At 51.1% G+C, this 25,101-nt stretch overlaps 7 protein-coding genes across 7 annotated transcripts; 4 read left to right on the top strand and 3 right to left on the bottom strand.

The window, feature by feature from the left end:
• Positions 1-341: 341 nt before the first annotated feature.
• Positions 342-2,491, top strand: COCSADRAFT_200556 (uncharacterized protein). The gene is made up of 5 exons (XM_007703033.1): positions 342-1,259; positions 1,323-1,474; positions 1,524-1,594; positions 1,649-1,942; positions 2,021-2,491. Exons 1-5 carry the CDS (start codon positions 663-665, stop codon positions 2,179-2,181), a joined length of 1,275 nt encoding a protein of 424 aa, XP_007701223.1. The 5' UTR covers positions 342-662; the 3' UTR covers positions 2,182-2,491.
• On the bottom strand, positions 2,467-6,071 carry COCSADRAFT_200555 (glycoside hydrolase family 38 protein). Its single transcript, XM_007703032.1, has 3 exons — positions 5,820-6,071; positions 3,978-5,745; positions 2,467-3,928 (listed from the first exon to the last, which is right to left on the bottom strand). Exons 1-3 carry the CDS (start codon positions 5,975-5,977, stop codon positions 2,492-2,494), a joined length of 3,363 nt encoding a protein of 1,120 aa, XP_007701222.1. The 5' UTR covers positions 5,978-6,071; the 3' UTR covers positions 2,467-2,491.
• Positions 6,072-8,248: 2,177 nt separating this feature from the next.
• Positions 8,249-8,975, top strand: COCSADRAFT_27393 (uncharacterized protein; the record flags this gene model as incomplete). Its single annotated transcript, XM_007702750.1, has 2 exons — positions 8,249-8,362; positions 8,418-8,975. 2 exons carry the CDS (start codon positions 8,249-8,251, stop codon positions 8,973-8,975), a joined length of 672 nt encoding a protein of 223 aa, XP_007700940.1.
• Positions 8,976-9,772: 797 nt separating this feature from the next.
• Positions 9,773-10,286, top strand: COCSADRAFT_335434 (uncharacterized protein). The gene has a single exon (XM_007703031.1). The coding sequence runs from the start codon at positions 9,794-9,796 to the stop codon at positions 10,169-10,171; it is 378 nt and encodes a 125-aa protein (XP_007701221.1). The 5' UTR covers positions 9,773-9,793; the 3' UTR covers positions 10,172-10,286.
• An 808-nt stretch (positions 10,287-11,094) lies between these two features.
• On the top strand, positions 11,095-16,981 carry COCSADRAFT_92353 (uncharacterized protein; the record flags this gene model as incomplete). Its single annotated transcript, XM_007703030.1, has 2 exons — positions 11,095-11,634; positions 11,693-16,981. The coding sequence occupies 2 exons, from the start codon at positions 11,095-11,097 to the stop codon at positions 16,979-16,981; spliced, it is 5,829 nt and encodes a 1,942-aa protein (XP_007701220.1).
• A 706-nt stretch (positions 16,982-17,687) lies between these two features.
• COCSADRAFT_359063 (uncharacterized protein) lies at positions 17,688-18,461 on the bottom strand (the record flags this gene model as incomplete). Its single annotated transcript, XM_007703029.1, has 4 exons — positions 18,302-18,461; positions 18,153-18,218; positions 17,928-18,063; positions 17,688-17,761 (listed from the first exon to the last, which is right to left on the bottom strand). Exons 1-4 carry the CDS (start codon positions 18,404-18,406, stop codon positions 17,688-17,690), a joined length of 381 nt encoding a protein of 126 aa, XP_007701219.1. The 5' UTR covers positions 18,407-18,461.
• Positions 18,462-20,395: 1,934 nt separating this feature from the next.
• On the bottom strand, positions 20,396-23,976 carry COCSADRAFT_335406 (uncharacterized protein). Its single transcript, XM_007703028.1, has 2 exons — positions 22,942-23,976; positions 20,396-22,893 (listed from the first exon to the last, which is right to left on the bottom strand). The coding sequence occupies exons 1-2, from the start codon at positions 23,738-23,740 to the stop codon at positions 20,564-20,566; spliced, it is 3,129 nt and encodes a 1,042-aa protein (XP_007701218.1). The 5' UTR covers positions 23,741-23,976; the 3' UTR covers positions 20,396-20,563.
• Positions 23,977-25,101: the final 1,125 nt, after the last annotated feature.

Genomic DNA, 25,101 nt, shown 5'->3' with positions numbered 1-25,101 from the left:
TTTTCAGTCTGAATGTGCAAGTCCGCTGGGGCCTTGCGTGAGTGGCACGACCAGGGTGGCCGTAGCAATATGCAGGGACCAGAAAGTTATGGGCCCAAGCAGCCCAACCCTTTCCAAGCATAAACCGCGAGGCTCCTAGTGGTGTTCGTCTGGGTTGGCAATTCAAAAGGCAGAATGTTCTCAAGTGTTTACCAAGGAGCAAGCATCGCCATCGTATGATCGGCGTGGCCCGCGAATGTCCGTGTACACTGCCACAACTAGAGTGGCGGCGTACCTGAACTCCGCCTTCTAGGTAACGTCAGCGTCTGGGCGCTTGAATGGATTGAAACACCAGACGCCCCGGCCTACCGTCGCTCAAACACCCCTCATCTCCCGTGCGGCTTGTGTATATATACATGCATACAATCAACGCCGCCTCTTTTTCTCAATTGCAACGCCTCGCTATCCCGTCGTCACCTAAAAGCGCGACATCTGTTGTTGGCGCAATCGATAAGACGCACCCCCACAATTAACTAGCTGCCTTTCCCGATCCATTCACCCCTACAGCGACCCAACACCCGTCCTCGATCCAACTCCACCTCGTACGCACAAATACTGTCCTCACACTTTCAGCCAGTACTCTTGTCTTTAAACTAAACGTCTCTGCATTCTGATACATCATCATGGGCTTGTTTGGCAAGAAAAAGGACAAGGGTGCTGAGGCTGAAGACAGCAACCGCTCCGCCCTTTTCGGCAGCCGCAAGGGAAAAGAGAGCCCTGCAGCTCAAAACCCCTATGCCGCCCCTCCAGCAAACGACCCCTATGCCCAGCCGCCCCCCTCATACTCTGGCGGCCAGGATAGCTCTTTCCGACAAGAGAAGACGCCAGCAGTAACCGGACCAGGCCAGGCCTATGGACAACGACCTGGTGGCTATGGTGCTCAAGGAGGTAGCTACGGCGCTCAGTCAGGATACGGAAACGACCAATACGGAGGCGGTCCACCCCAGCGCCCTGGTGGTTACGGCGGACTCGGAAGAACTGCCTCAAACGACACCATGGCCACAGACGCCGGTCGTAACGAGCTTTTCGGCAATGCCCCCCAACGACAACAAGGACGCCCACAGCAAGAATCAGGCGGTTATGGACAGAGCGGTGCCTATGGAGACAGCCAGAGCGGCGGATACGGTGGTGGTGGTGCTGCTGCTGGGGGCTATGGCTCTACCCCTGGCGGCTACGGCACCTACGAGGACCGCCAATTGACGGCTGAAGAACAGGAAGAGGTCAGTTCCCCAGAACCACTCACTCGTAATATGCGCGCTGACCTTGTGCCTTGAATACTATAGGAAGATATTAATGCCACGAAACAAGAGATCAAGTTTATCAAGCAGCAGGATGTTTCTAGCACAAGAAACGCTCTGCGTCTGGCTGAACAGGCTTTGGAGACTGGTCGAGGAACTCTGTCCACCATGGCAGCACAAGGAGAGCGCATCCATAAGTACTGCAATACCAATCATATTCTTGTATAACACCTAACATCGTCGTAGCACCGAACGCAATCTCGATCTTGCCTCTATCCAAAGTGACAGGGCCTCAGGACAGACTAAGGAGCTGGCCCGTACGTGCTTTATCTAGGTTGAACCCTTTTAACATCAATACTGATTTATTCTAGGAATCAACGCAAGCATGTTCTCCGTCGTACCCAACCCCTTCACTGGTAACTCGAAACGCGAGAAGGAAATGCAACGAGCCATGGACCAGCACACCCGCGACCGCGAGACGCGCGAGGCAACAAACAAGGCTGCCTGGGAATCAGCTGCACGTGCAAACCAAGTACAGCGCGGAATCCAAGGTGGTGGTGCTGGAATAGGAGGCAACAAGGCCTCGCTTGCCCAGCGATCAAAGTACCAGATGGAGCCCGACTCTGAAGACGACGAAATGGAGAATGAGATTGAAAACAACTTGGGTACGTGGTTTTCTGCTGTTCCATGCACACAAATATGCGTATGATGGGAACAAAAGTGCTAATGTGAAATGTAAACAGATCAACTACACACTGCAGCCAAGAGCTTGAACCAGCTGGGTCGCGCAATGGGTACCGAGGCCGACAAGCAGAATGAGCACATTACTCGCATTACAGGCAAGACGGACAATGTCGATGACAAGATTGCAAGGAACAGGCTCAAGCTGGATCGTATCCATTAAATTTCTTGTTTCAAGCCTTGTCGATTATCTTCGAAAAATCCATATCTTGGATTGCATATGTTAGATAGTGGAAACGATTCTTCTCTTTTTCCTACTTTGGAACAGAAAAAAAAAGACAGAGGAATGGTAGATATCAATTGCATCTTGGTGTTTGGTCCTGCCATCATTTTTTTCCCCAGTGTGCAAACTAACATTCGTGCAAAAACATTTCATTCGGGCATTTACTAGTCATCAATCTCAAGCGTCATAAACTAAAAACGTCCGCATCCAAAACTCCATTTCCCTTCCCCTTTCCAATCCTCTCTCTCTCTCACCCAAGCACCAACTTATAACTCGCCACCTCAAACGTCCTAATTTCAATCTCGACACCTGTCTCCATAACCTCTGCATCCCCAGTCCTTAGCGAACAAATCCTCAGCGCCTCCGCATTCTCCTCCTCATCCTCCAGCGCATTCACCTTTGTCACCTTTGTCACATTCAAATTACCCCACGTCAAAACACCCTTGCTCTTTCCACCAAGCGCATCGTAAATGCGTAGAATGACGCTGTGACCCTTCTTGACCGGCAATTCACCCCTCGACACGTCCTCGTCGTCTTCACCGCGCTTGATAGTGTCGAGAACAAGGTTTGGAGCGTTGTAAATGTGGAACGGGTTGAGGAGACTGGTATCGTGCTTGTCCTGGGTACTACTACCCACGATCTTGAGGGGATTGTTGAATTCAAAAGCTTTGCGAATAGTGCGGTGGTCCAGTGGGCCTTCGTGTGGGAAGATGGCGTAGCGCGTTTTGTGGTTGCCCATGTCTGCGTGGGCGTCGGGCGCTTTGGGGGCGCGGAGCAGAGAGAGACGCATTACGTTGCCTGTGGTTGCGAAACCGTACTTGTTGTCATTGAGGATGGAGACGCCGTAGGTGGCTTCGGAGAGATCGGCCCATTTGTGGCAGCAGACTTCGAATTTGGCCATGTCCCAGGAGGTGTTGTAGTGCGTGGGTCTGCGCACGATGCCGAATTGTGTCTCGTAGCTGGCTTCGGTGTTGACAATGTCAACGGGGAATTCCACCTTGAGGAACTTCATTGTCTCGTGCCATTCGATTTCTGCGTCGAATTCAATGGCTGATGGAGTGGCACCTGCAGCCGGCAGGGACATTGTTGTTTTGATCCACGACTTCTCTGAGATCTTGGTTTCGACTTCCAGGCTCACACGGTGCATGCTATTCTCTGTGATGGTGACTTTGCTGGGTTTAAGCTCCTGGCGTGACTTCAAATGATAGACTTCCACATCCCAAGCCTGCCAGTAGAGTGGCTTGTCGTCAAAGATGACAAGCTGGCCGGCTTTAGCACCCTTTGGAATGAGCTCACGCTTAGCTTGAATATCGAAGAGTGAGGTAATAGCGCCATCTGTGACCTCTACCTCGAACTGGGAGTTACGCATCTGATAGACGTTGGGGCGAATCTCTTCAATGAATGCCTTAGATGTAGGGATACGGGAAGCCATGGGAGCAATTTCCAAGGCTCCAAAGCCCTTGTCCGATCCATTGCTGTAGGCGAGACCATATCTGGTCTCTTCTTGACCGTACACGGACTGGCGTGCCTCTGCAGGAAGTTTGATAACCTCACAGCGATTCCATGGCAGAGTATTGATGGCCATGAGCTTGGTGTTTTCGCTCCAGGTGGTCTGGTCGCCAAAGCCCAGCTCAGCCAGCGCGTCAGAAAGCAGTTTCTCTCCGGTAGCGAAAACCGACGCATAAATCTATAGCAATCAGCAATGTCTTGTGGAGGTGTTATAGGTAACGACTTACGCGATCAGAATCATCATAGCACATCTCAATCGAACTTCCAGGCAGACAATCGTGGAACTGGCATAATAGAACATTCTCCCACATGTCATCAATCTCCTTTTTCGGATACTTGTATGAGCTCTTCTTTCCGAAGCCATTCTTGATGGTTGCCAAGGTCGCAAGGTATTCGATATCTCTAAGCATAATCTCAGACTTTCTGTTGTTGCGTTTGTTGTTTGCCTGGGTGGTGTATGTTCCACGGTGGAGCTCAAAGTATAGCTCTCCGTACCATGTTACCAACTCATCGCCATTGGCCACCTTCTTTTCCAAGCGGTCAAAAAAGTCATCAGCAGAGTCACCGAGCTTGATGCGAGGCAACAGTCCGGTAGTATCGCTTATACCGCGGCATCGCCTCAGCTTCTCCAAGTGCTGCCATGTTGGGCCACCGCCTCCATCTCCCTTTCCGAAAACGAGCAGCGAGGTTTTGTCTTGATCGAGGGACTTGTGCTGTGTAACGCTGCGTTTGACATCACCAAAGTTGGCTTCGCATGTGTATGTTTCACAGGGTGGCATGTGGCAGATGACTTGGCTGTTGTCGAGTGAAACCCAGTTGAAAGTGGTGTGGGGAAAGTTGTTGATGTTGTTCCAGCTGAGCTTTTGTGTCAGGAAACGAGTCATTCCTGAGATGCGGCAGATTTGTGGTAGCTGTGAGGAGTACCCGAAGGTATCTGGCAGCCAAAAAGTGCGACAACGCTGGCCAAATTTACTTTCGAAGTAACGCTGGCCATACAAGAACTGCCTGATTAGCGATTCTCCACCAGGCAGGTTAGTATCGTGTTCGACCCAGCTACCGCCAATCGGCTGGAAGCTACCCTCCTTGACTTTCTTCTTGACACGATCAAATGTGGATGGGTAGTATTGCTCCAACCATTTGTACTGTTGTGCCTGGGAGCAGCAGAAGCGCAACTCGGGATATCGGTCAATGAGATCACACTGGTTGGACCAGGAGCGGTTGACTTTGCGCTTGGTCTCATCGAAAGGCCACAACCAACAGGTATCGATATGGCAGTACCCAATACCATGGACAATAGCTTCTTGGTCGCCTTGGTATACTTTGTGTGAATCGACATCCTTTCCAACGTACTCGGCAGCAATCTTACGTGCTGCCTTGATGCTTTCTCGACTTCCATTGCCAGCAATGAAAGTATCCATGATGCGATTACAGACCTGCTGGGCATCGTGGATTTGGGTTGAATCTGAAGGGAACTCACGGGCAGCATCTGATATTTCCCAGAAGTCAAAGTAGAGTCCTCTGGCATCTAGATTGACAGCCTGGACCTCGGCAGTGTGGAGGGTATAGTACCTGTCGGGCTTTGGTGGTTGGATAGAGTCGCCGCCAGGTGCGTTACCGAACATGCCGTTACAAGCCATCTCAATGTAGAAGGTATGCTCCTTGCCGTCTCGAAACGCCTTGGGCAGTATCCATTGTGTACGCTCACCTCCGCCCGTCAAGCCATGCACGGTGCGTCCATCTTCAGTCCAGATCAAGCCCTCGTTGTTGGCGTCCCAGACGAACTCGAGATGTTCCTTGTCCAGCAAGTAGTCGGGAAGGGTGAGCTGGACCTTGAACCAGTGCGTCGACCAACTGGGGCCAAAGGATTCGCCGACTTTTGTCGGATGGAACGCGTGTGATGTTGCCTCATCGAAGAGGGGACGGGAGAGATCCGGAGGCGAGTATACGGATAGCTTGATCCACTCGGGACCTGACGCGACGGCTTCAGTGAGCTTCCTATATGACGTATAAGCATACGATGCCTAGGCCTGTAGGCTGTGGCCATGGCCACTACAGCTCCGAGGGCTTACCCTATCAGACTCTGTTCTCGGTACTGGCCGCCATCAAAGAACTGCCTCAAACGGCTCTCATAAATGCTGTGAATCTGCTTGCCGACCGGACCATCGGATAACTTCGGGTAGTCGTTGGCCACCGTCACTGGTATAATACGATGTGATTCTCCGCCCATGATTGATAAGATGAAGCTGTCAAATGTGGAGCTTCGTGAGTGGGTTGAAGAAGAGATGAAGGCTTAGTGTATCAGCTGAGAGCTACTAGAAGAGTACAAGAGCTTTGGGTACCTTGCATGAGCTCCATGTTGGGGGAGCTCAGCTTTCCCCGCATCTTGGCGACCAATGGCCCATGCTCCTGCTCCCATACTATGTATCCACTACCCGCTCTCCCGTACGCCTCCATACACGTGACCAACTTGGACATGTTTTGGAAATATTGCTACACCTACGCTCAAAATCTGGAGAGAAATCAGATTAGCATGCTGAAGTGACTGTTTGATCTTTCTTTCTACGATACTATAATCCTTGAAAACAGTATGAACCATCGATAGTTATTGCAAATAATAGCCGATCCTTGTATTCTGATTTAAGGAGAGATGAAAGTATCGTAGCGTGCTTATCTGGACTACCGCTAAGGTAGAAGAACGCCATATCGCTATCAGTCGTACTATCGTGTACACTGACTTGTAAACAGAGTGGAGTAGAATCAGAATCATTACTTAGTAATGGCCCATAATACTATTGAGTGGATGTAGAATGCTCTGAGTCCCAGCTACTCATAGGCGCCGAGAATACGGTCGGCCTACAAGATGCAGTGTAAGTATAATCGGACTAAAAAAAAAGAGACATTGTATTCTCGCGTATTGAACTTCGGTACTAAAGTCGAATACAAAATCATCTACACCTACATAATTACTTTGCTGCATCCACCTAAGCCCTCTCTTCAAACCTCTATCGCCGCCCCCATTGTCTCTCATCCAAGATCTCCGTGCCTCATTCCGGGCAGCAATGTTCTAAATGGTTGACGTGGTATCCCACTTTGAAGGCGAAATTCTCCGTATTTCTCCTTCGCTACGCTTCTTTACAGTAGAGGCAAGACCAGAGTAACATTTCAGGGAAGCGGTCTTGTTCTGTGCCGCCCCGCTGCATGCCTTTATTACGTTTCCCCTCTTCAAAAAGTTGGAAGGCAAACATGAGTTCCAGTCGTGGGACCAGAGGGGGTTCGGATACAGTTGGTACGGTCTGCAGATTTTTGTTGTATGCTGGATAAGTATCCTTTTGGTGAGAGCACTGTGTAACAGCGCAAGTTCAACGGTACTGAAGGCTCGATAGAGTCGGAATTTTCTTGCACGTGGTCCATACGTATAGAGGGTTATAATGGCTGGGATGTTGGTCGCTGACCTCTGTCTAGATGGTATAGCTACAGACTCAGCGGTTACTTCTGTGAGCTGGACAAACAATATTACAATCAGCTACCTGCAGGACTGGAGATATAACGTTCCATACAATTCAATAGCACCTCATTTGCATAAATTATTGGCGATCTCTCATCTTTCAACTCGGCCCCTTTGTAAGCAGAAGTATCTCTTCAACATCACTTAGTGGGGATTTGACGTCAGACTCGAATAGTAGGATTTAGTAGTCCATGAGACTCATAGGCTTATCTGTTTCGTAACCCATTAGCGTAGGAGCAATGTTATGCGAAGGTAAGACGTCGATTTGTAGGCTCGATGATTCGATGGATCTCTTATCCGACCTGTCCTGGTCCTTGACCTAGGAAAGAGAGCGACGCACTTCCCATGAGCGCTGTCAGTCTCGCATGCATCAGGGAAGCCCAGACCAATTTCCACGACTAGTATCATACTGGAGTGTAAACGTCTCGGGCTGCAGCTGAAAGAGCTAATGGGCCTAGGATATTGCAGTGCAGACTCATGGCGTGCATATCTGCACAGAATGCATAGCAGCAGACCAGAGGGGGAACTTTATTGTCGGGTGGGATCAGCGGCTAGACCGTGAGGTCTACACCGATTGGCGTTAGTACGATCGAAGCACAATGACCGTGCTATTACGCCAGCCAAAAGCGGATCACGCTGAAATATCATTGATGTCATTGCGGTACGCTTGTAAAGGGTGGAAACGCTGGTGGTACCACGGTCGTGAGGGGATCTGAGCGCGTCGCGAGTTGGTGAGGGGGCTTTTGATGATGTACCTGATATGAGGTGGCTGGCGTGAAGAAAAAAGGAAAGGGGTGTTTGTTTGTGCCGGGACGAATACGTCAGTGGAGGGAGACTTGGAATTGGATAGATAATTGCGTTTGTCCGTCGGGTTGATTGTTTGAAATGCGTCGTATTTTGCCTCGCAGCAAACAATTGCTAGAAAAGGTCTACCACGTTTGTCAGCCCACAGCAGCACCACTACATCTCAGCATTCGAAGTTACGCAGTCACTATGCCCTCAAAGACGAATGACAAGTATAGGGATCTAGAGGTCCGCGAGCCACTCAAGGGGGAGGTTCAGGGAGGGGGCAAGGAATGCGCGCCAAGTCAGTGGTCGGCTACAAAGGTACGAGGTGATATGCGCAAGAAGTGGGCGTTTGATTAATGACATGCAATCGTAGGGGCAGATGATGGCATCGGAACACAAGAAGCGAGGAGGCGACTACAGGGTCGACGAGAAACATGAGACAGCCACAGACGAAGAGTGCAGCTCGGCGAAGGGATACGTCAAGATTCACAAGAAGAGCGTCAGCGACTGCACAACGCACTGGGACGACCCGGAATATATGGAAAGCAATGAGCGGGAATACCGAAAGTTCCAGCAAGAGGAGCGCAGGACCAAGGGTAGTAGCTCGCAGGAGGAGGAGGGTGGGAAGAAGCGTGGGCGGGGAGCGAACGCGGTATGCGCGAACAAGAAAGCAAAGAATACAGGGGGAGGTGACGGGGAGCCAACAGGGGCAGCGGGAGACAAGACGCGGGTTCCGAAGAGGGGTCAACAGGTGCAGTGGCATGGGCACGGTGAGATTGATAAGGGCCAAGTGGTCGAAGTGTTGTACGAGGAGAAGGAAGTTGAGGGCAAGAGGGTTGAGGCGAGCAGGGAAGACCCCCGGGTTGTAATCAAGAGTGAGTTGTCAGGGGAGACGAAGGTGCTGGAGCCGGAAGCAGTTTATTTTGAATAAGTAGATGTAGAGTAAAAGACTGGGCAAGCAGAGGGAGATCCGGGGCAGTGGTGCAGGCAGGTGGTGTAGTGTAGTGTAGTGTAGCATTGAATGCAGAGTAGCTTGGAGAGCGTGTCCAATTGAGTGTTTGCCGCGTGCATGGTTCGTTGAGTAGGTGGCGATTCCCACTAGCGCGACGCTAGTGCTGTGATGGTGGGGAGCATTACATACTTACTGTACGTGTGTACGCACAAAGATACAACGGGTGTACATATGCATTGTAGAGTATTGTACATGTCTATGTGCTGCACATACTGGGGGATGCTCGCGAGAGAGACGATATTGCACTTGGTGGTGGTGGAGCATAGCAAGTGGGCACTGGAGGGACACGAGATGAGAAGAATGGTAGGGAGCAGGCACAGATGAGCTCAGTGGTAACATGTACATGTGCGTAGATAGGAGGTAAGTAACTAAATAGACTTGTGTGTATATGATTCCCAGATGACCGCGGGCAAGGCCTTGCTGACGTAGTGGGGCCAGGCCCACATGGGTGCACGACGGGGAAGAGGCAAGGGAGCAAGCGGGCGGGCGGTGATTGGACGGATAGCCAAAATGTGCGTGTTGTTGCAGCAAGGTCATACTTTGTATCCGAGGCGACGCTGCAAGGTTGCGACGAGGGGCTCATTGTTGATGGCCGGGCAATAGCCAGCGCTGCAGTGGTGCAACGTCTGGTAGGTTGCCGTGGTGTTTAGCATTAAGCACTTGTGGTCGTGTGCTGGGCGTGAGCTGACAAGCTGGGCTGTGGTGCTATGTAGTATGGGATATGTATACTTATTTATATGGGGAGCACCAACAATAGCACCACCAGCACCAGCACCAGCACCAGCACCAGCACCAGCACCAATAGCACCGGCAGCACCACCAGCAGCAGTACCAGCACCAGCGCCAACAAAAAAAAACAGTGTCAACAACGGCGCCAAAAACAACAGCAGCAGCGCAGGGAGAGCCATGCAGTTGAGCCAGATGTTGCCGGGAGCATGCGGCGGGGAGGCGGTCTGGTCGGTGGTGGTGGCATGGATCAAGACGCAGCAGTAGCAGTGGCAGTGGCAGTGGCTGTGGTGAAGGTGGTGGTGGTGGTAGTGGTAGTGGTAGTGGTAGCAGCAACAACAATAGCCGTAAGCACACGCTTGGCAACGACGGTATTACTATCCTTGTGATGTGACATGTATCGTGAGTAGTAAGTCAGTATGTTTCCATGGTAAATATGCATGCTTCCATAAGTATTCGGCCCAGTCGCTGGCGTGCCGTTGTGTTATATTATTTTGGTAGCCGGCATGGTGCAGCGTTGAGCAGCGTCGGGGGGGGGGGCGCAGAGGGCGCGCCGTGCGCCAAAGGGTAAGCAGCATCATCTGCACCCGCCGGCTGGTAGCCTCCGCCCTGCACGGCGCTTTTCCGTGTGACTTTCACTCGACGCGTGCGGCCTGGCGACTTTTGCCAGCTGGATAGCGCTGCCCACCCACGACCTGCCCTCGTTCCATCCCTCGCCGGGCTCCCTCACCCACTCCTCGCTTGCCCGACCACGCTGCTGCACTACGCTGCTGCTGCATCCACTTACCTCGCCTTCTCCTCCTCCTGTCACCCTAACACGCTCGTGCTGCCGGCTGATACATCCACCCTCTGCCCCTCTCTGTCTCTCCACCCACCCACCACATCCGCCAATCCACCCCCAAGCACGTCCCAAAAAATAATACCCACCCGCCGCTCTCTGCTACATCACCACTACCTCCTCCTCTCCCTCCACTGCCTCTGCTGCCGTCAAATCACCTGCTGCCACCGCTACTCGGCCCCCCCGTTGCACTGTTCAATCCTCCGTCTGGCTCCGCAATGCAGCTGCTCTAGACTCGTCCTCGTTGCAGTCAGCACCGCACTGCACCACAAAGCCGGCCCACGCCTTCTATACTCCAAGCCCGAAGCACTCCCGGTCCATCTCAGAGCCCTCCAACATGGTCTTGGGAGCCTTCTGTTCATAGCAAATCACCAATACGCCCTCGGGCACGCGCGCCCATCCCCTCTTCCTCCCGACCCCGGGCCCGAGCAACCGGAGCCGCACCCACGGCATTCGTAACCTCCAACAGCACCAATGGCTGACGACAAGAAACCCACGACACTAGCTCCCCCCGCCGTCACGGCACTCAAGCATGAGGCCACCTCCTCGCCTGGCCACCGACATGGCATGGAGAGGACCGTTAGCCAGGACATGCGCAATGAACGTGCAGACCTCAAGGAGGCTGCCGAGCACAGTCTGAACATCATCATGGACCTGGACCTCGAGGGCAAGATCCGCTACGTCAGCCCCTCGTGGACCGATGTCATTGGCACTCTGCCCGCCCAAGTCACGGGCAAGCCGGTGCTCGATTTGATATGCTCCAGCGCAGACGGCTTTGCGGAAGCAATCGAGTCCGTCAGAAAGGACGATTCGAGGAGCCACATTGCCCGTTTCACCATCCAACTAGGTCCCCATTCTATTCTGCGCCAACGACGGCCCAAGCACTCTGTTGCCCAGGGCCAAGAGTCTACGCCACGCTCACCAACCAATGTACCCGACGAGGAGGAACAATTCCTCAATGTAGAAGCCCAGGGCATCATGGTCTACGATCGAACAACTGGAGCCGAGAGCCACGTACGTACCGGAAATACATCGACGATATTCGCACACAACTACTAACTAACACTTCCAGACCATGTGGATGGTGAGACCCTCGGTCATTCGTGAGGTCACCATTGATCTTCCAGAGGTCCTTGTCGAGGCCCTTGGCGTCGGAGCAGAAGTCCTCGCTCACTACCTGACAGGCCTTGCCGAACAAAGTACTACCGATCCTGGAAACTGTGCTCCGCCACTACCTGTTCTCTGCCGCATTTGTGAACGGCAGATTACCCCTTGGTGGTTTGAGAAGCACTCTGAACTCTGTCTCCAGGAGCACCGCGCAGAAATGGATGTGCAAATGGCCCAAGAGACTCTTGCAGAACACCGCAACGCGATTGTCAAGGTCCTCGACACTCTCGAGTCTCACAGCCAGCGCTCAAGACCTACCTCGATAGATTCTGTACAACCCTTTCAACCCGCAGAATACAAAGGCCTCATCATCCACTCGACATCGAGTCCCTCTTCGGGCAGTCCTTCTGGCACTCCCTCTGGCCGCAACTCTCCAGCATCCCCGCCCTCGCGATCTCGCGAGCGCTCCGAGCGCCCATCAGGGTTTGGCCATCATCGTGCACGGTCATTTGCCGTCCGAAGACCCTTGGCGCGCATCGTTGAGTTAGTCCTCGACTTATGCGACACCGCTCTTGAGATCAACACACCAGCGGTCAAGGACAATACCCGCGGCCAGTCAGTCGCAGAGATTCGCACCCAATCGCCACAATCTGAGAATCGCATATCACAGGTTCTCCAATGGCAGTCGCCCACTACGGGCTCAGCTGACCATACTGAGGGCCTCAAGCTGTTGTGTGAAGACACTAGTAAACTTGCAAGAGCAAAGGTTGACGCCGTCACACGCCACCGACGTGTTCTCGAGTACTCTGAGCGGCTGCGCATCGAATTTGACATTTTGGTTCAGGAGTGCATTGAAGCCGCCATTCTGAAAGCTGCGCGTATCGCTGCAGGCGAAGACAGCTCGTCCGAGGATGAGCGACAGGAAGAAGTACAGTCAGATACCAACGACGCAGATACAGCTACCGACACAGCCCCCGGTGAAGAGGGGATGTTCCCATGTTCATTTGATCCCCCCTCTTCAATGGCGCATGCCCTGCGCAGCACATCAGATGCCTCGTTGCCAGCACGAGTGGGGCGCCGCGAGTCTTCGGTGGCTGGCTCCAATAGATCTAGCAGTCCAAGAGGAGGATGCCAAACACCACGATCACACGTTGGTGCCATCAGTATAGCAACACACAACAAGCGCCAGTCCATGCATTTTGAAAGTGACAATGGTGCCGAGAGTGACACCAGCATGCGTTCGTCTGTACTCTCTGGTCCGCGCCGAGCCGACTCGCCCGCGACCTCTGATGTTGGCTTAGGTAGAGTAGCTAGCTCGCGAGAGCGCAAGCGCAAGAGCTTGATACTGCCGAGTGTCATGTCCAGTCGGCAGCAATCGCCAGCTCGCTCCATGGTGCCCCCGCCTTCTTCACCTCTTCGGACAACCAAGCCACGCCTTCCTAGTGGTGTTGAAGGTATCCACTCACCAATCACCTCACCCGTCCTACAGACAACCGAGTTTTCGTCGCCGGCCATGATGCACACAATACAACATCACCGCAGACAGTCATCTACTGCTGGCTCAGACGGCCCGAGGCCGATCTCCCCTCGCCTCATTGCCTCCACCCAGCCACAGCCACGGGCGGTTCCCCCGTCTATCAAAGATTTTGAAATCATTAAGCCAATCAGCAAGGGCGCCTTTGGCAGTGTTTACCTTGCAAAGAAAAAGTCCACTGGCGAGTATTATGCCATCAAGGTCCTGAAAAAGGCCGATATGGTTGCAAAAAATCAAGTCACCAACGTCAAAGCTGAGCGTGCCATTATGATGTGGCAAGGCGAGAGTGACTTTGTCGCAAAGTTGTACTGGACCTTTTCCAGCAAAGATTATCTGTATCTGGTCATGGAATACCTGAATGGTGGCGATTGCGCTTCGCTGATCAAAGTTCTTGGAGCTCTGCCTGAAGATTGGGCTAAGAAGTACTTGGCTGAGGTTGTTCTGGGGGTAGAGCATCTGCACAGCCGCAGCATTGTTCACCGCGACTTGAAGCCTGATAACCTTCTCATTGACGGCAAAGGCCATCTGAAGCTGACTGACTTTGGTTTGTCACGCATGGGTATGATTGGCCGTCAAAAGCGTGCCCTAAAATCAGTGGAGCCGGCACCCGACCTGCTGAAGACAGGTCCCTTTCATCGTGCAACATCTGTGGGGTCGTCACGGTCTGCGTCGTTTGATCTTAACCACTCACCTACGCAAACACCGGCTATGACACCCGCGCTTACCGGTGATATTGGCCAGCCGTCATACTTTAGCCTGAACCGAGAGACTTCGCAGCAAAGCCGTGAACGGTCGAGACGGCCTTCAGGAACTCGGAGCGATAGTCAAGACAGTGATGCACTGCAAGCCATGTTCCGCCGTTTTTCAATAGTTGACGACTCGTTCAGTCACCCTCGTGGAAGATCGCCTATAGAAGAGGAAGCGCTTAGTGACGACGGCTCGCCAGATTCATACGCAGTACCCGTCTCAATGAGCCACAGCGGATTGGCTCAGAACAGCGTGCTCGGCCCAACCTCTACAATGCCACCTCCGCCCATGACCTTGTTTGACCCCGAAGACAGCGATCGGCGGTTCGTTGGCACTCCTGATTATCTGGCTCCAGAGACTATTGCAGGCAATGGCCAGGATGAAGTCAGCGATTGGTGGTCCCTAGGGTGCATCTTGTTCGAATCGCTCTATGGGTACCCACCTTTCCATGCCGATACCCCAGATGAAGTGTTCCAGAATATCCTTGCGCGAAAAATTGACTGGCCAGCGGACGACGATGAGCTCTATGACATCTCAGACGAAGCAAAAGACTTGATGAATCGACTCATGTGCTCGGATCCGGCGGAGCGATTGGGTGCAAATAAGGACGAAAAGTTTGCTAGTGGTGGTGAGGAGATCAGAAGCCACCCCTGGTTCGCTGGCATCAACTGGGACACGCTGCGAGACGACGAAGCTTCGTTCATTCCTGCACCTGAAAACCCAGAAGATACAGAGTACTTTGATTCTAGAGGAGCAGCCATGGGCAACTTCAATCCAGAGTTCGAAGACCAGGCTACTACACCTGCAGGCACGCCCAGTGCCGACTACCCTGATCGACCTCATGATGCTCTATCTAGAGTACGGTCGCAAGTGACCGTGTCGACCATGAAGCGTGGACTCATCCCGCTTCATATCCCAGCGCATGTTCGAGAGGGCAGGACACGGCGGCTTAGCGAGCCCATGGCTGCTGACGATTTTGGCAACTTCAGCTACAAGAATCTACCGGTTCTAGAAAAAGCCAACAAGGACGTGATTCAAAAACTGCGTGCCGAAGCTATGCTCCCGCAGAACAAGCCAACGCCTCCTCTCCAATCGCCCAACGTTACATCGCCTTCGCCATCTTTGGAGAACAGCCCAATGCTACCTGGTTCTCTGAAACGTACGCTTTCTACCAACAGAGCCCCTGGACGGCCATCGTCTCCTTCTGTTAGCGGACCACATTCCTCTCCTAGTCGTGGCTCGCAACCCTCCTCGCCGTTGCTCGTACAATTCAGTACTGGACAACACCACGACAGACGAAAAACGTCTAGCAGCTCGTCTACATTGTCGCACTCGACGAGTAACCCTTCAACACTGCAGCCCGGCGTATCAGGCATGAGGCCGTCTCCGGATGGCATTTCGCCAATCAAACTCCCCAAAACCCCATCATCGACAGGGAATTCTCAAGACAAAGCTGCAGCTGGACAACGTCAGACATTTACAGGGTCCGCGATCGCCGACTCGCCTCGGGCTCGATCGCAGACCATTGGATCTCAAGAAGAGGACATTATACACAACTTGCTGCCAGGACACTACAAACGAAGAAGCCAGGTCCTTGACGTCTCACCATCGTCATCGGATACCGAGGATTCTCGCGCCAAAGCTCTTCTCCGCGTACAGCGACGCAGACAAAGTTCTCGTAGGTTGTCTCAGATCAGCTTTGGCGACGGCCCATTCTTCCGGCCACTGGACGTCTTGATCTGCGAAGACCATCCGGTCTCTCGACTTGTCATGGAGAAGCTGCTGGAAAAGCTGCGTTGCCGTACATTGACAGTTACCAATGGCTCCGAGGCAATCCGTTACGCTATGGGAGAAGTCAAATTTGATGTCATCATGATGGAGTTCCGGCTGCCTCAAGTCAATGGTGCAGACGTTGCCCGCATGATCCGCGACACAAAGAACGCGAACACGCACACTCCTATTGTTGCTGTCACGGGGTATCTCAAGGAACTCCAAGCACCACACTATTTCGACGCCCTCATTGAGAAGCCACCCACAGTTGCTAAGCTCACCGACACGCTAAGCAGGTTGTGTCAATGGAAAGCGCCCCCGCCAGGATGGACGCCAAATCAATCATTCCCGTCGATCATGCCTGCGTCTGGCCTCCGTCAAGAGTCTTCGCGCCAGGAAGATAGCCCCTCTTCGCATTCGTCAGGCTTCCCGGCTGTGCCCTCGGCCAGCTACCGAGGCTCTAGCCGCGAAGACTCGATTAGCTCTAGCTTTTTTGGTGACAACGACAGTCGCGCAGGCGAGGACATACCTGTCAGAATCCACAACACAGACGATTGGCGGGAGCGAGATATGGCGCGAGCCATAGGTGGTCTGGCAATTGGGGATGATGCCGCTAATGCAGATACCAAGAATGCTCCCTCCAATCGTGGCGGTCCACCTGACCTACCCCACGGGGACTCCACACAACCTTCTCTCGAGGAGGCAACGATCCGCCGTCAGAGATCGACAGAGCAAGTGGGCGCAAAGCGCCGTATACTCGAAACACGAAAGCATGAATCAGCAGAGTCTGGTGACGACGAGGACGACGAATTGGGCCACGCTCCTATCCGTACTCGGAGCCCAAAGTCGCGACCAAAGTCAACTTCGAAGCTCGGGATTGAAATGATGCGCACAAACAGCAGAGGTAGTGTCATTTCCGTCGAAGACCTTGGCCAGCCAGATTCGACGTTGCCTTCGTCCCCACCTCCCATGATCACAGAGGATCGGGCAGCAGAGGAATATGAAGGTAACCTTCCCACATCCGGGTCTGCACCTTCATTACTCACACCGCCCGTCATCTTCCCCGAACAACCCGGCGATGACGTCGAGGAGTTTGTCATGGAAACGCCAAAGGCACAAAAGGAAACGGCTAGTCCAGATCCAGATCCGACACCCAAGGCAAAGAATGCCTTGCCGAAGCCGAACAATGCGAGCGGTGACTAGACTGTATTGCACCTATGGTTTGATACTTCCTTAGTAAATTGTTCATTTGCGTCTACAGCTTAAGTATGTTTTTGGTAGCATGGTGTTGGTGGTGTTTCTAATTAGTAGTGTACCGGGAAACGACCATTTGCGTATCTTCGCTTGCCCTGCCGTCGGCTTTTCAATACTCGACATCTCTTGTTTCTTTTTGTTTCTTGTAGTGCTTACCGCTACTTCTATTGGCGAAGCGTTGCGTGCTAGCCGGAAAACAGTCTTTAGTTCAACTAAAGCAAGCAAGGAAGCTTTGTCTATATAGTTGAAGGGTTTTTTAAACAACATTAGGTGGTGGATATAACTTTATTTGGGATGTATCAGGAGAGAGAGAGAACAAGATGGTCTTTGGAAAGGGATCAGGGAAGGCGATTTTGGCCATCCGTTCGCACTCTTTTTTAACTTTGTTGTTCTAACGTTTGTATATACCCAATTCCACAACGAAGTGCTCGTTGGGGGTATATCTACGAAACCCGTCGCTCCTTCTTTCCATGTAGCTAGTTTATTGTCGCTGTTTCGTCGCCCGCTCGGGCGTGTATGGTGTGTACAATTATCCGTAGTTGAAAGGAATTAATTATTTTCCAACATATGTACTTGCTCTTGTGTGCTGATGTCTTTGATGTATATCTTTACTTGTTTGGATTGGGGACGGATTTTTTGAAATTATTTCGCATGCTTATTTATGCACCTTCTTTCTCTCCTTGGCTGGCCCCGTCTTGAACCACTTGAACTTAATCCATCTTAAATCACCTGAGAGACCCATCAGCCTTTGCCCCTTCATCTCAGACCTCGGATATCAAAAAAAAACCCCGTTTCGTACCACCACTTAAACACCACATCTCTCAATAACATGATATTACATAATTTCATACAACAAACTACTTCTTCAACCCCCTTCACCCTCCTTTTTTCTTACGCATTCGAACACCAACAATCACACCTTCCATTCGGCGCCGCCCACGTTGAATGCAAGCGAAGTTGTCCAGGACACTATCATTTCCATTAACCATCATCTTTTTCATCTTTCTTCTCCCTTGTCCTCTTTTCCCAAACTAATCAAAGAAAGAGAAAGAGAAAGAAAGAGAAGAGAGAGAGAGAGAGAGAGAGAGAGAGAGAGGGAGGGAGAGGTAGAGCAACTTACAAGCCGACAAATCGCAGTATTAGTAATACACCTATCTCTATCTACTGGTGCGCAGTTGCCGTTTCGCTATTTTGTTATGAAAGATTAGCTTCGAGGATTTCTTTGGTATAGAGTGAGAGTGTAAGGGAAGGGATGAAGGGAAAACGTACACCCCAGTGTGCAGGTGGCGTCTGGCACGTTGGGACGAGATTAGTCCATGCGGAGACTGAGGCCACGAAGGGGAGGGTGACAAGGAGAGTGGCAAGGAGATGCATTTTTTTCCTTCTCTGGCGGTTTTTGGCTTTTGGGTTTGTGAAGGGTGGAGGTGTGTATGGGTGGGTGATATATGGGTTTTTTTTGTATAATTAGGGTATATAGGGGAGGTTAGAGGTAGTGTGGGATTGATACCTGGGATGAGATAAGCACTAGAAAGGTTTTTTTTACTGTAGAGATGGAGTTTTCGGTGTGAGATATGGCGGGAAATGAGGGATTTGGCGGTCGGGTGTGGAGATTGTGCTTGTACTAGTCATGATGGGTAGGTTTCTCTGTTTCGGGTCTGTTTGCGTGAATGGATAAGCACTAGAAGCGTAGTAGAGAAATGTTAATATAGATGTATCCGAAAATGAATAGTATCGGCATGTTCATGTGTTCATGTTCGTCGTGGCGGGATGGAAGATACCGTATGTAATTTTACTAATCTGGTATTTTGTCTTGGCGTATTGGATACTAAAGTTCCACTTAAGGGTATAGTAACAATCCCGTCGTGCATCCCCCTGTCTGGAGAATTATCTACGCTCCATGGCTATCTTTTTGCAATCCGCATTCCAATTGTTCGTTGGTGACTCCCCTATCTAAGATTACAGCTATCACAATAAGTCACGGCCGCACTCGGTCTTAGTTCTCACTTTCCTCGATAAGCTAACAGTGTAATAGGACAATAAGTGGCACGTGTCCATGTTTTTCGGTGAGAAGTAGGAGATGAGAAATTAGTGTGGCGATTTGCAAACTAAAAGAATACCTGCTATTTATGTATATGTATGATGTTAGGGCGGGGTAGCGTAATGTATCCGAGGCTTACCATTTTTTAGTGGGTTCAAAGGCGGTGGTGATGATTATGAGTAAGTGAGATGAAGTATTCAGATGGCTGTGAGTGATGGCGGTTCTGGGTTTGCCTTTATGTGCACATACGCAACTGTGTGAGCTGATAGACGAGAGGTTAGCGATGCGACGTTATGAGAGAAGCTCAAGTTGTTCAAAAAAATAACATCCTTCTCATGCATAAGAAGTTGTTGGAGAGGAGAAATTGTTGTTTTCATGTCGCTCATGCCGGAAGGGGGCTGTATCCAGGGCGTAAATGTCTTGATTGTAGGGCGTTGACTTGTATTAGTTGAACTGAACCTGAACTTAGTAGCCGATATGGGGAAAATGTGGGCAAATTCATCAAATGTTTTAATTTTGCGAGATGGAAGTGCGCTCCTTGCTTATCTCTGTCTCAAGTTTATTCTACGTAACGATGCTCAGGGTTCAAATCATGAAACCTTTCTCACGCTATTAGTCTAGACATCTCACAGTTAACGTGCTAAGAACGTTTTTTTGCAGAAGCCTCAAGAAATATACAGGATTCTCCTGTAATTATAGTCTCAATACGATCCTCACTCCTGCTAGTAAACAAAATCACCGTTATTCATTCTTTCGCGAAACCTAATGTTTTAGCCGTCCCATGAATAAAGATCTTTTGTACATTTTAATCTAGCTTCTGTCTGACTATAGTTCTCATGCTCTCCTACTAAAAAGACTTGATAGAACCGCAGAACAGCAGATGGTTCGAACACCCGTCAGTAGGAAGTACATATACAGAGAACAGCGACTTCTCATCAAAGACTGAGCATAACCATGATTAGCCCACCAGTCAAAGGATATATCGAGCCTGGTAGGATTTCCAAAAAGACATCAAACATGCGCAATGGCCCTCACAACATACTGTTCCAACTTGCATCTACACTATTCCTCGAATTCGAAATATACTCGTGTATTTTGTGCCACTTCAACACTATAATACGTTGGTAACAAATCGCTGGATCTCCAACGCGCTCTGAAACCTACATATCTAAACTATGTAGAATACCTCCCATGATATAACCCACCTGACCCCTAGTCTTTCCCTCCATGCCAAAAGAAACGACAATTTCCCCCTCCCCATGGCGTTTTCAGTCTAGGGAACCATGCCACCCTTTAGCCAAAGTAATGCTGCTATTACAAGAAAAGGAAAAAAAGATATGCAAGTGACGATAAAGGTGATGAGTGAGAAAAATGGTAGTACAAAAGGTTGCCAAACACCTAAGGTAATACGATTCTGTAGAAGCCAATAGAAGGAAACGAAATACCTTGGAACCCCAATATGGAAGTGGAGATGAAGCAAACTAAATCCCGGCCTATTGAGAAAGCCTGTTCCCAATGAGTGTACTGAAGCTCTTGCCTGGCGGTCGTGGATCCTTGCCAAAGCCAAGGTAGAATTCACATTGGAACTTGAGGCATTCGGTTCCGCGCGAGTCGTGGTATACCTGCACAATATCGCCAGTGTGCAAATGACCAAACAACGCGCGCTTCTTTTCGTCTTGTTGTTTGAGATGCTTGCCATTGATGGAGATGCCGTGCGTAGCGCATGTCCAAATGCCGACGTGCAGGTCCTGCAAACTAGTCCAATCTTTGCCTTGCTGAGAGAGATCGTCAACGGTCCCCTGGGACTGACCGCTGGGCGAATAGAAGAAGATGATGAATGCTGTCTTCGGAACACGGGTGTCACGACTGTGCTCGTATACAATAGTATTGTTTGCGAGACGACCCCACGAAGTCTTGCTTTGGGTGATGTTGAGAGTGAGGTTGGGAGCAAACGAATCTGGTGTCGCAACAAGCTTGCCCAGTCGCCTTGGAGGTGGGCGGAAATCCAGCTCAGTGGGGACAGACGGTATCTCAGCAGCAGGAGAAGGAGCTGCTGCAGCACTTGACGCTGCTGATGTTTCACTTGTCCGTGACACCCCTACTGTATCTGGGTATGCAGACGTCTCACTCGTGGCATCCTGGTTGATGGTTGAAAAGTCATGCCCGCTTATCTTAGAAGCATATTCCAAATTGTGTGTATCTGGGTCCCTTGGGTCGTAGTAGTAGGATGCAGTAACCGGCAGCTCAATCAGCCGGTTCATCCCGGATGGCCGTGCTCTTGGGGTCGGCTCACTCACTTGGCTGAAGTCTTTAGACGACTGGTCCAGAGAGCTATGCTGAACGACTTCTGGTGTTTTGGGTGTTGCTGGCATGACGGGACTTTGCGTTCGAGAGACAGGAGAATGAGGCGATGTCATGTTAAGATCTCTCACCAGAGATTCGGTGCCCAATAGACTAGAAGATGACACACCATGATCTAGACGTGCGGGTGCGGTGAAAGGTCCTTCGTAGTCTGAGCCATCTTCAGTGTGGCTCGACTCTGCAGCGCCGTCATTCTGCGCAAGCTGGATAGATTCCTCACGTGATAGAGCATCGTTGGCATGCGCACTTAGTACTCCTGAACTTTCCAAAGCAGACTGTCCAATTTCACCAAAGAGAGGCCGCCTGGGTGTCGGCATAACCTGAAAACTCTCACCCTCAGGGACTAGATGAGACGAAGCAAAAGAAGGCTCCATACTGGATTCGTCGCGATCCCTGATCTGATCCCGGGGGTATAGAGGGTCGGCACGGACTCGCTTTGGCTGTCGCTCTGTGACAAAACCCATGAGTTGTTCATCGTAGAGAACATCAGATTCGTCATCCGACTCTGGAATCTCTTCTTCTTGAAGACGAAGTTGCGACAATTGTTGCTCAGCTTCTTCTTCCTGTTCTTCTTCTTCCTCCTCTTCGATGATGGACTGCAAGGCGGGATCAGCAGGGATTATCGCACCGTCCTTGAGCCATGGGTGGTTTAGGCAGTCACGATCAGTCGGCCGTTCGGAAGGATCTGTTCGAAGCATTTGCGTTAAGAGGTCGATGCAGACTGCAGAAACACCTGCTTTGCGGAGTGGCGTTGGATCGAGTGGAGTGCCCATGATGTTATTGTACATGGCCTCACCGGTGGCGTCGGCAATACCCCTAAATGGAGGTTCGCCGCAGAGTGCATACCAGAGGACACCTCCAAAGGACCATATGTCGACTGACGAACTATAGGAATGGTACACCTTGGCTCCACGCCGGCGTTTGGTGCCCTTTGACTGGCCGTTGAAATCAGGAAAAACCTCTGGAGCGCAGTACAACAAAGTACCGCAAAAGGTCTTGAGAAAGGTCTCCTCGTGCTTGACGACCTTTGACAAGCCGAAATCTGAAAGCTTGACGGTGAAAGGATCAAGATCAGCGATGAGAATGTTATCAGGCTTGATGTCGCGGTGAGTGATCTTAGCTCGGTGCAGATAGCTCAGGGCATTCAGAATCTGTTGAGCCATGCTCCTGGCAGTCTCCTCCTTCATCGAGCCATGCTGGTTAAGGTAGCCTTGTAGGTCACCTTGCCGGACATACTCCATGATGATGTACAAATAGTCGCCTTGATCGTAGTATTCAACAAATTCTACAATATTAGGGTGCCGAAGATGTTGCATAATCTTCATTTCGTTGTCAATCTTTTTATCAAGCATGCCGTTCTTCATGAACCGCCGCTTCTCGAGTTCTTTTGCGGCTAGCAGTTTGCCAGTCATCTTCACCGCGAGTTGATAGACGGTAGCAAAAGCACCTTTGCCAATTTGGCCTGCCAGGGGTTAGTATAGGTTAGACTTGAGAAACCGATGATATATACCGATGATGTTGTAGTATTTCCCACCATCCCATTTCATGGAAGGTCCACCATACTGTTTCGCCACTCGCTGCACCACTTTGCTCTTTTCCTCACCAAAGTCGGGCGTACACTCGGTAATGAAGTTGCGGAGGTTTTCCCGGAAGCGCTCCTGATAGGACACTCGTGAAGGAATGCGGACGATGAACTTGATCATCTCCGCATCATTGGAGTTTTGTATGCAGATGATGGAACCGGAGCTTAGCATTCGGATCTTGCTAAAGCGTGCGTCTTTGCACTTGAGAAGTGCTTCATCAACAATAGTGCCGTTTGTGGACATGTCTTCGAGCATGAGCAGACCGTCCATGTTAATGTAGATTCGGAAGTGCTGGTTACTAATCCTCTTTCCAGAGTCCTGACCAAAGATGATATCGGCGCTCTGATGGTTGCGCCCGAATATGAAGCCAAGCTGCTTGAACTTCAACTTGTTTGCAGACGAGAGGCGAAGGGCAAGGTCAGCCCCAGCACGAGAACTGCGTCCAGTTTGGTCTGGATGTGGGTTTATTATGAAAGTTTCTTGCTCCTCAGCATCACTGATTGATTCGCCCATGGAGTCGACAGAATTCCGGAACAGTACATGCTCGGGCCTGTGCTGTGCCGCATGCTCGACAATTTTGATGGCAGTCGGTGTAGCTGGATGCAGAATGACGAGGACATCCGAGATGTCGCAGTCGTTCAAGCCCGAGTTGTTCCTACCTAAGCGACGAGGGTCCAGCACTTGCTGTGTGGAAGGCTGAGTAGGCTGGGAAGGCTCATTCTCCATTGTGGCTCAGAATAATGTCCGTAGAGCAAACGGAGGGGTTGAGAGGGCAATTTATGTATCTGTGGAGGGTAGATAGCGCGTTGCGGGGTATCGCGCAATGGGGGTCTAGCGGGGACTGTCGCTTGCGCTGAAAGCAAAGCAGGCGATCACTTGGGCAACGTAGGCACGATATGGGGCCGTGTACGTGGAGGGTGAATGAAGCAGACGGAAAGCGACCTTGGGTCACAACGCAGGACGGCTTGGATCTAGCCCTCGAAGTTGCGCGATATTTTCTTTACGTTCTCCAAGTCAATGGGACGTAGCAGTGAGTCATGAGAATCAAGCTGCGACAAGTCCGCTCCTTGACGTTTCTTTTGCGCGCTCTTCGACAGCCAGTCGTTCTATAGTGCACCAGGCAGAGACTTTGCTCAGGCCAGCGCTTTTTCAAGTGGAATTCAAATGTGTACTTCTTTGTACTGTCGCCTTGAATATCTCATTCGCGTCCTGGAATCGATGCGATGCCAAAGAGCGAAGTGGAGTAGGTACTGGCGGGCTGAGTATTGGTAGGCAGCAGCCAAACAGCAAAAGCAGCGAAGGTAGATACGGTTCGCATACGTCGACACGGCGAGGCGGACGTTTGCCTTCCGGGACAAGGCAAGGAGTGTAAAGATTGGAACGCAATGGAGGTGGGGTGGGATGCGGCGGAGGGTTGCCCTAGGAAACAGGCTCTATGGCAGAGGGTCAGCGTGAAAGTGCCTCGCAGACTAGTCCTCGGCGCGATTGCAATTGAGGCCGGTACACACCTTGCTAGCAACAAAACCAAAGCAGACGAAGACTCGACACGTCAAAAGGGAATGAAAGTAACTTTGGACCTGTCGCGCGGCTTGTGAGACTTTGGGAGCGGCCCGCGCGCGTCCCGTCATTGGCTGGCTGCTACGAAAAGTGGGTCGCCCCCTGCGCAAGGCAGCAATCGGCCGTCTGATTTCGCCTCATAAGTCGAGTCACGTGTTTTCGCGTCACCGCGTAAAGAGCAACTCGCGCGTCGATTGACGTCATCTAGCTGCTCACTATATATATATTCCATTATAGTCCTGTATCAGCCGTTGGCTATGTAAGACTTTGGCCGTAGGCCGTTCTATCTAGTTTTTATTTACAATTTGGAGGTTTCTGCTATAAAGTGTAGCTAGGGTGCTTCGGCCTTTATCTAGCTAAGCTATTACTAGCTTTCTAGATGCCTGGTGCTAAAGAGCAGTTTGGTAATAGGGAGAGATGTAGGGCGGCTAAGCTGCCTTCCAGCGAGCTCTCTTAGGGGATAGGAAATAGTACTAATAAAAGCAAACGTGTTTTTCTTTTTTTTTTTCTTCTTTTTTCTTTCTTTCTTG

This window comes from Bipolaris sorokiniana, assembly GCF_000338995.1.
Source record: "Bipolaris sorokiniana ND90Pr unplaced genomic scaffold COCSAscaffold_9, whole genome shotgun sequence".
Classification (NCBI taxonomy): domain Eukaryota; kingdom Fungi; phylum Ascomycota; class Dothideomycetes; order Pleosporales; family Pleosporaceae; genus Bipolaris; species Bipolaris sorokiniana.
The sequence above is the reverse complement of the archived record's forward strand: the minus strand, read 5'-3'. Positions and strand labels throughout refer to the sequence as shown.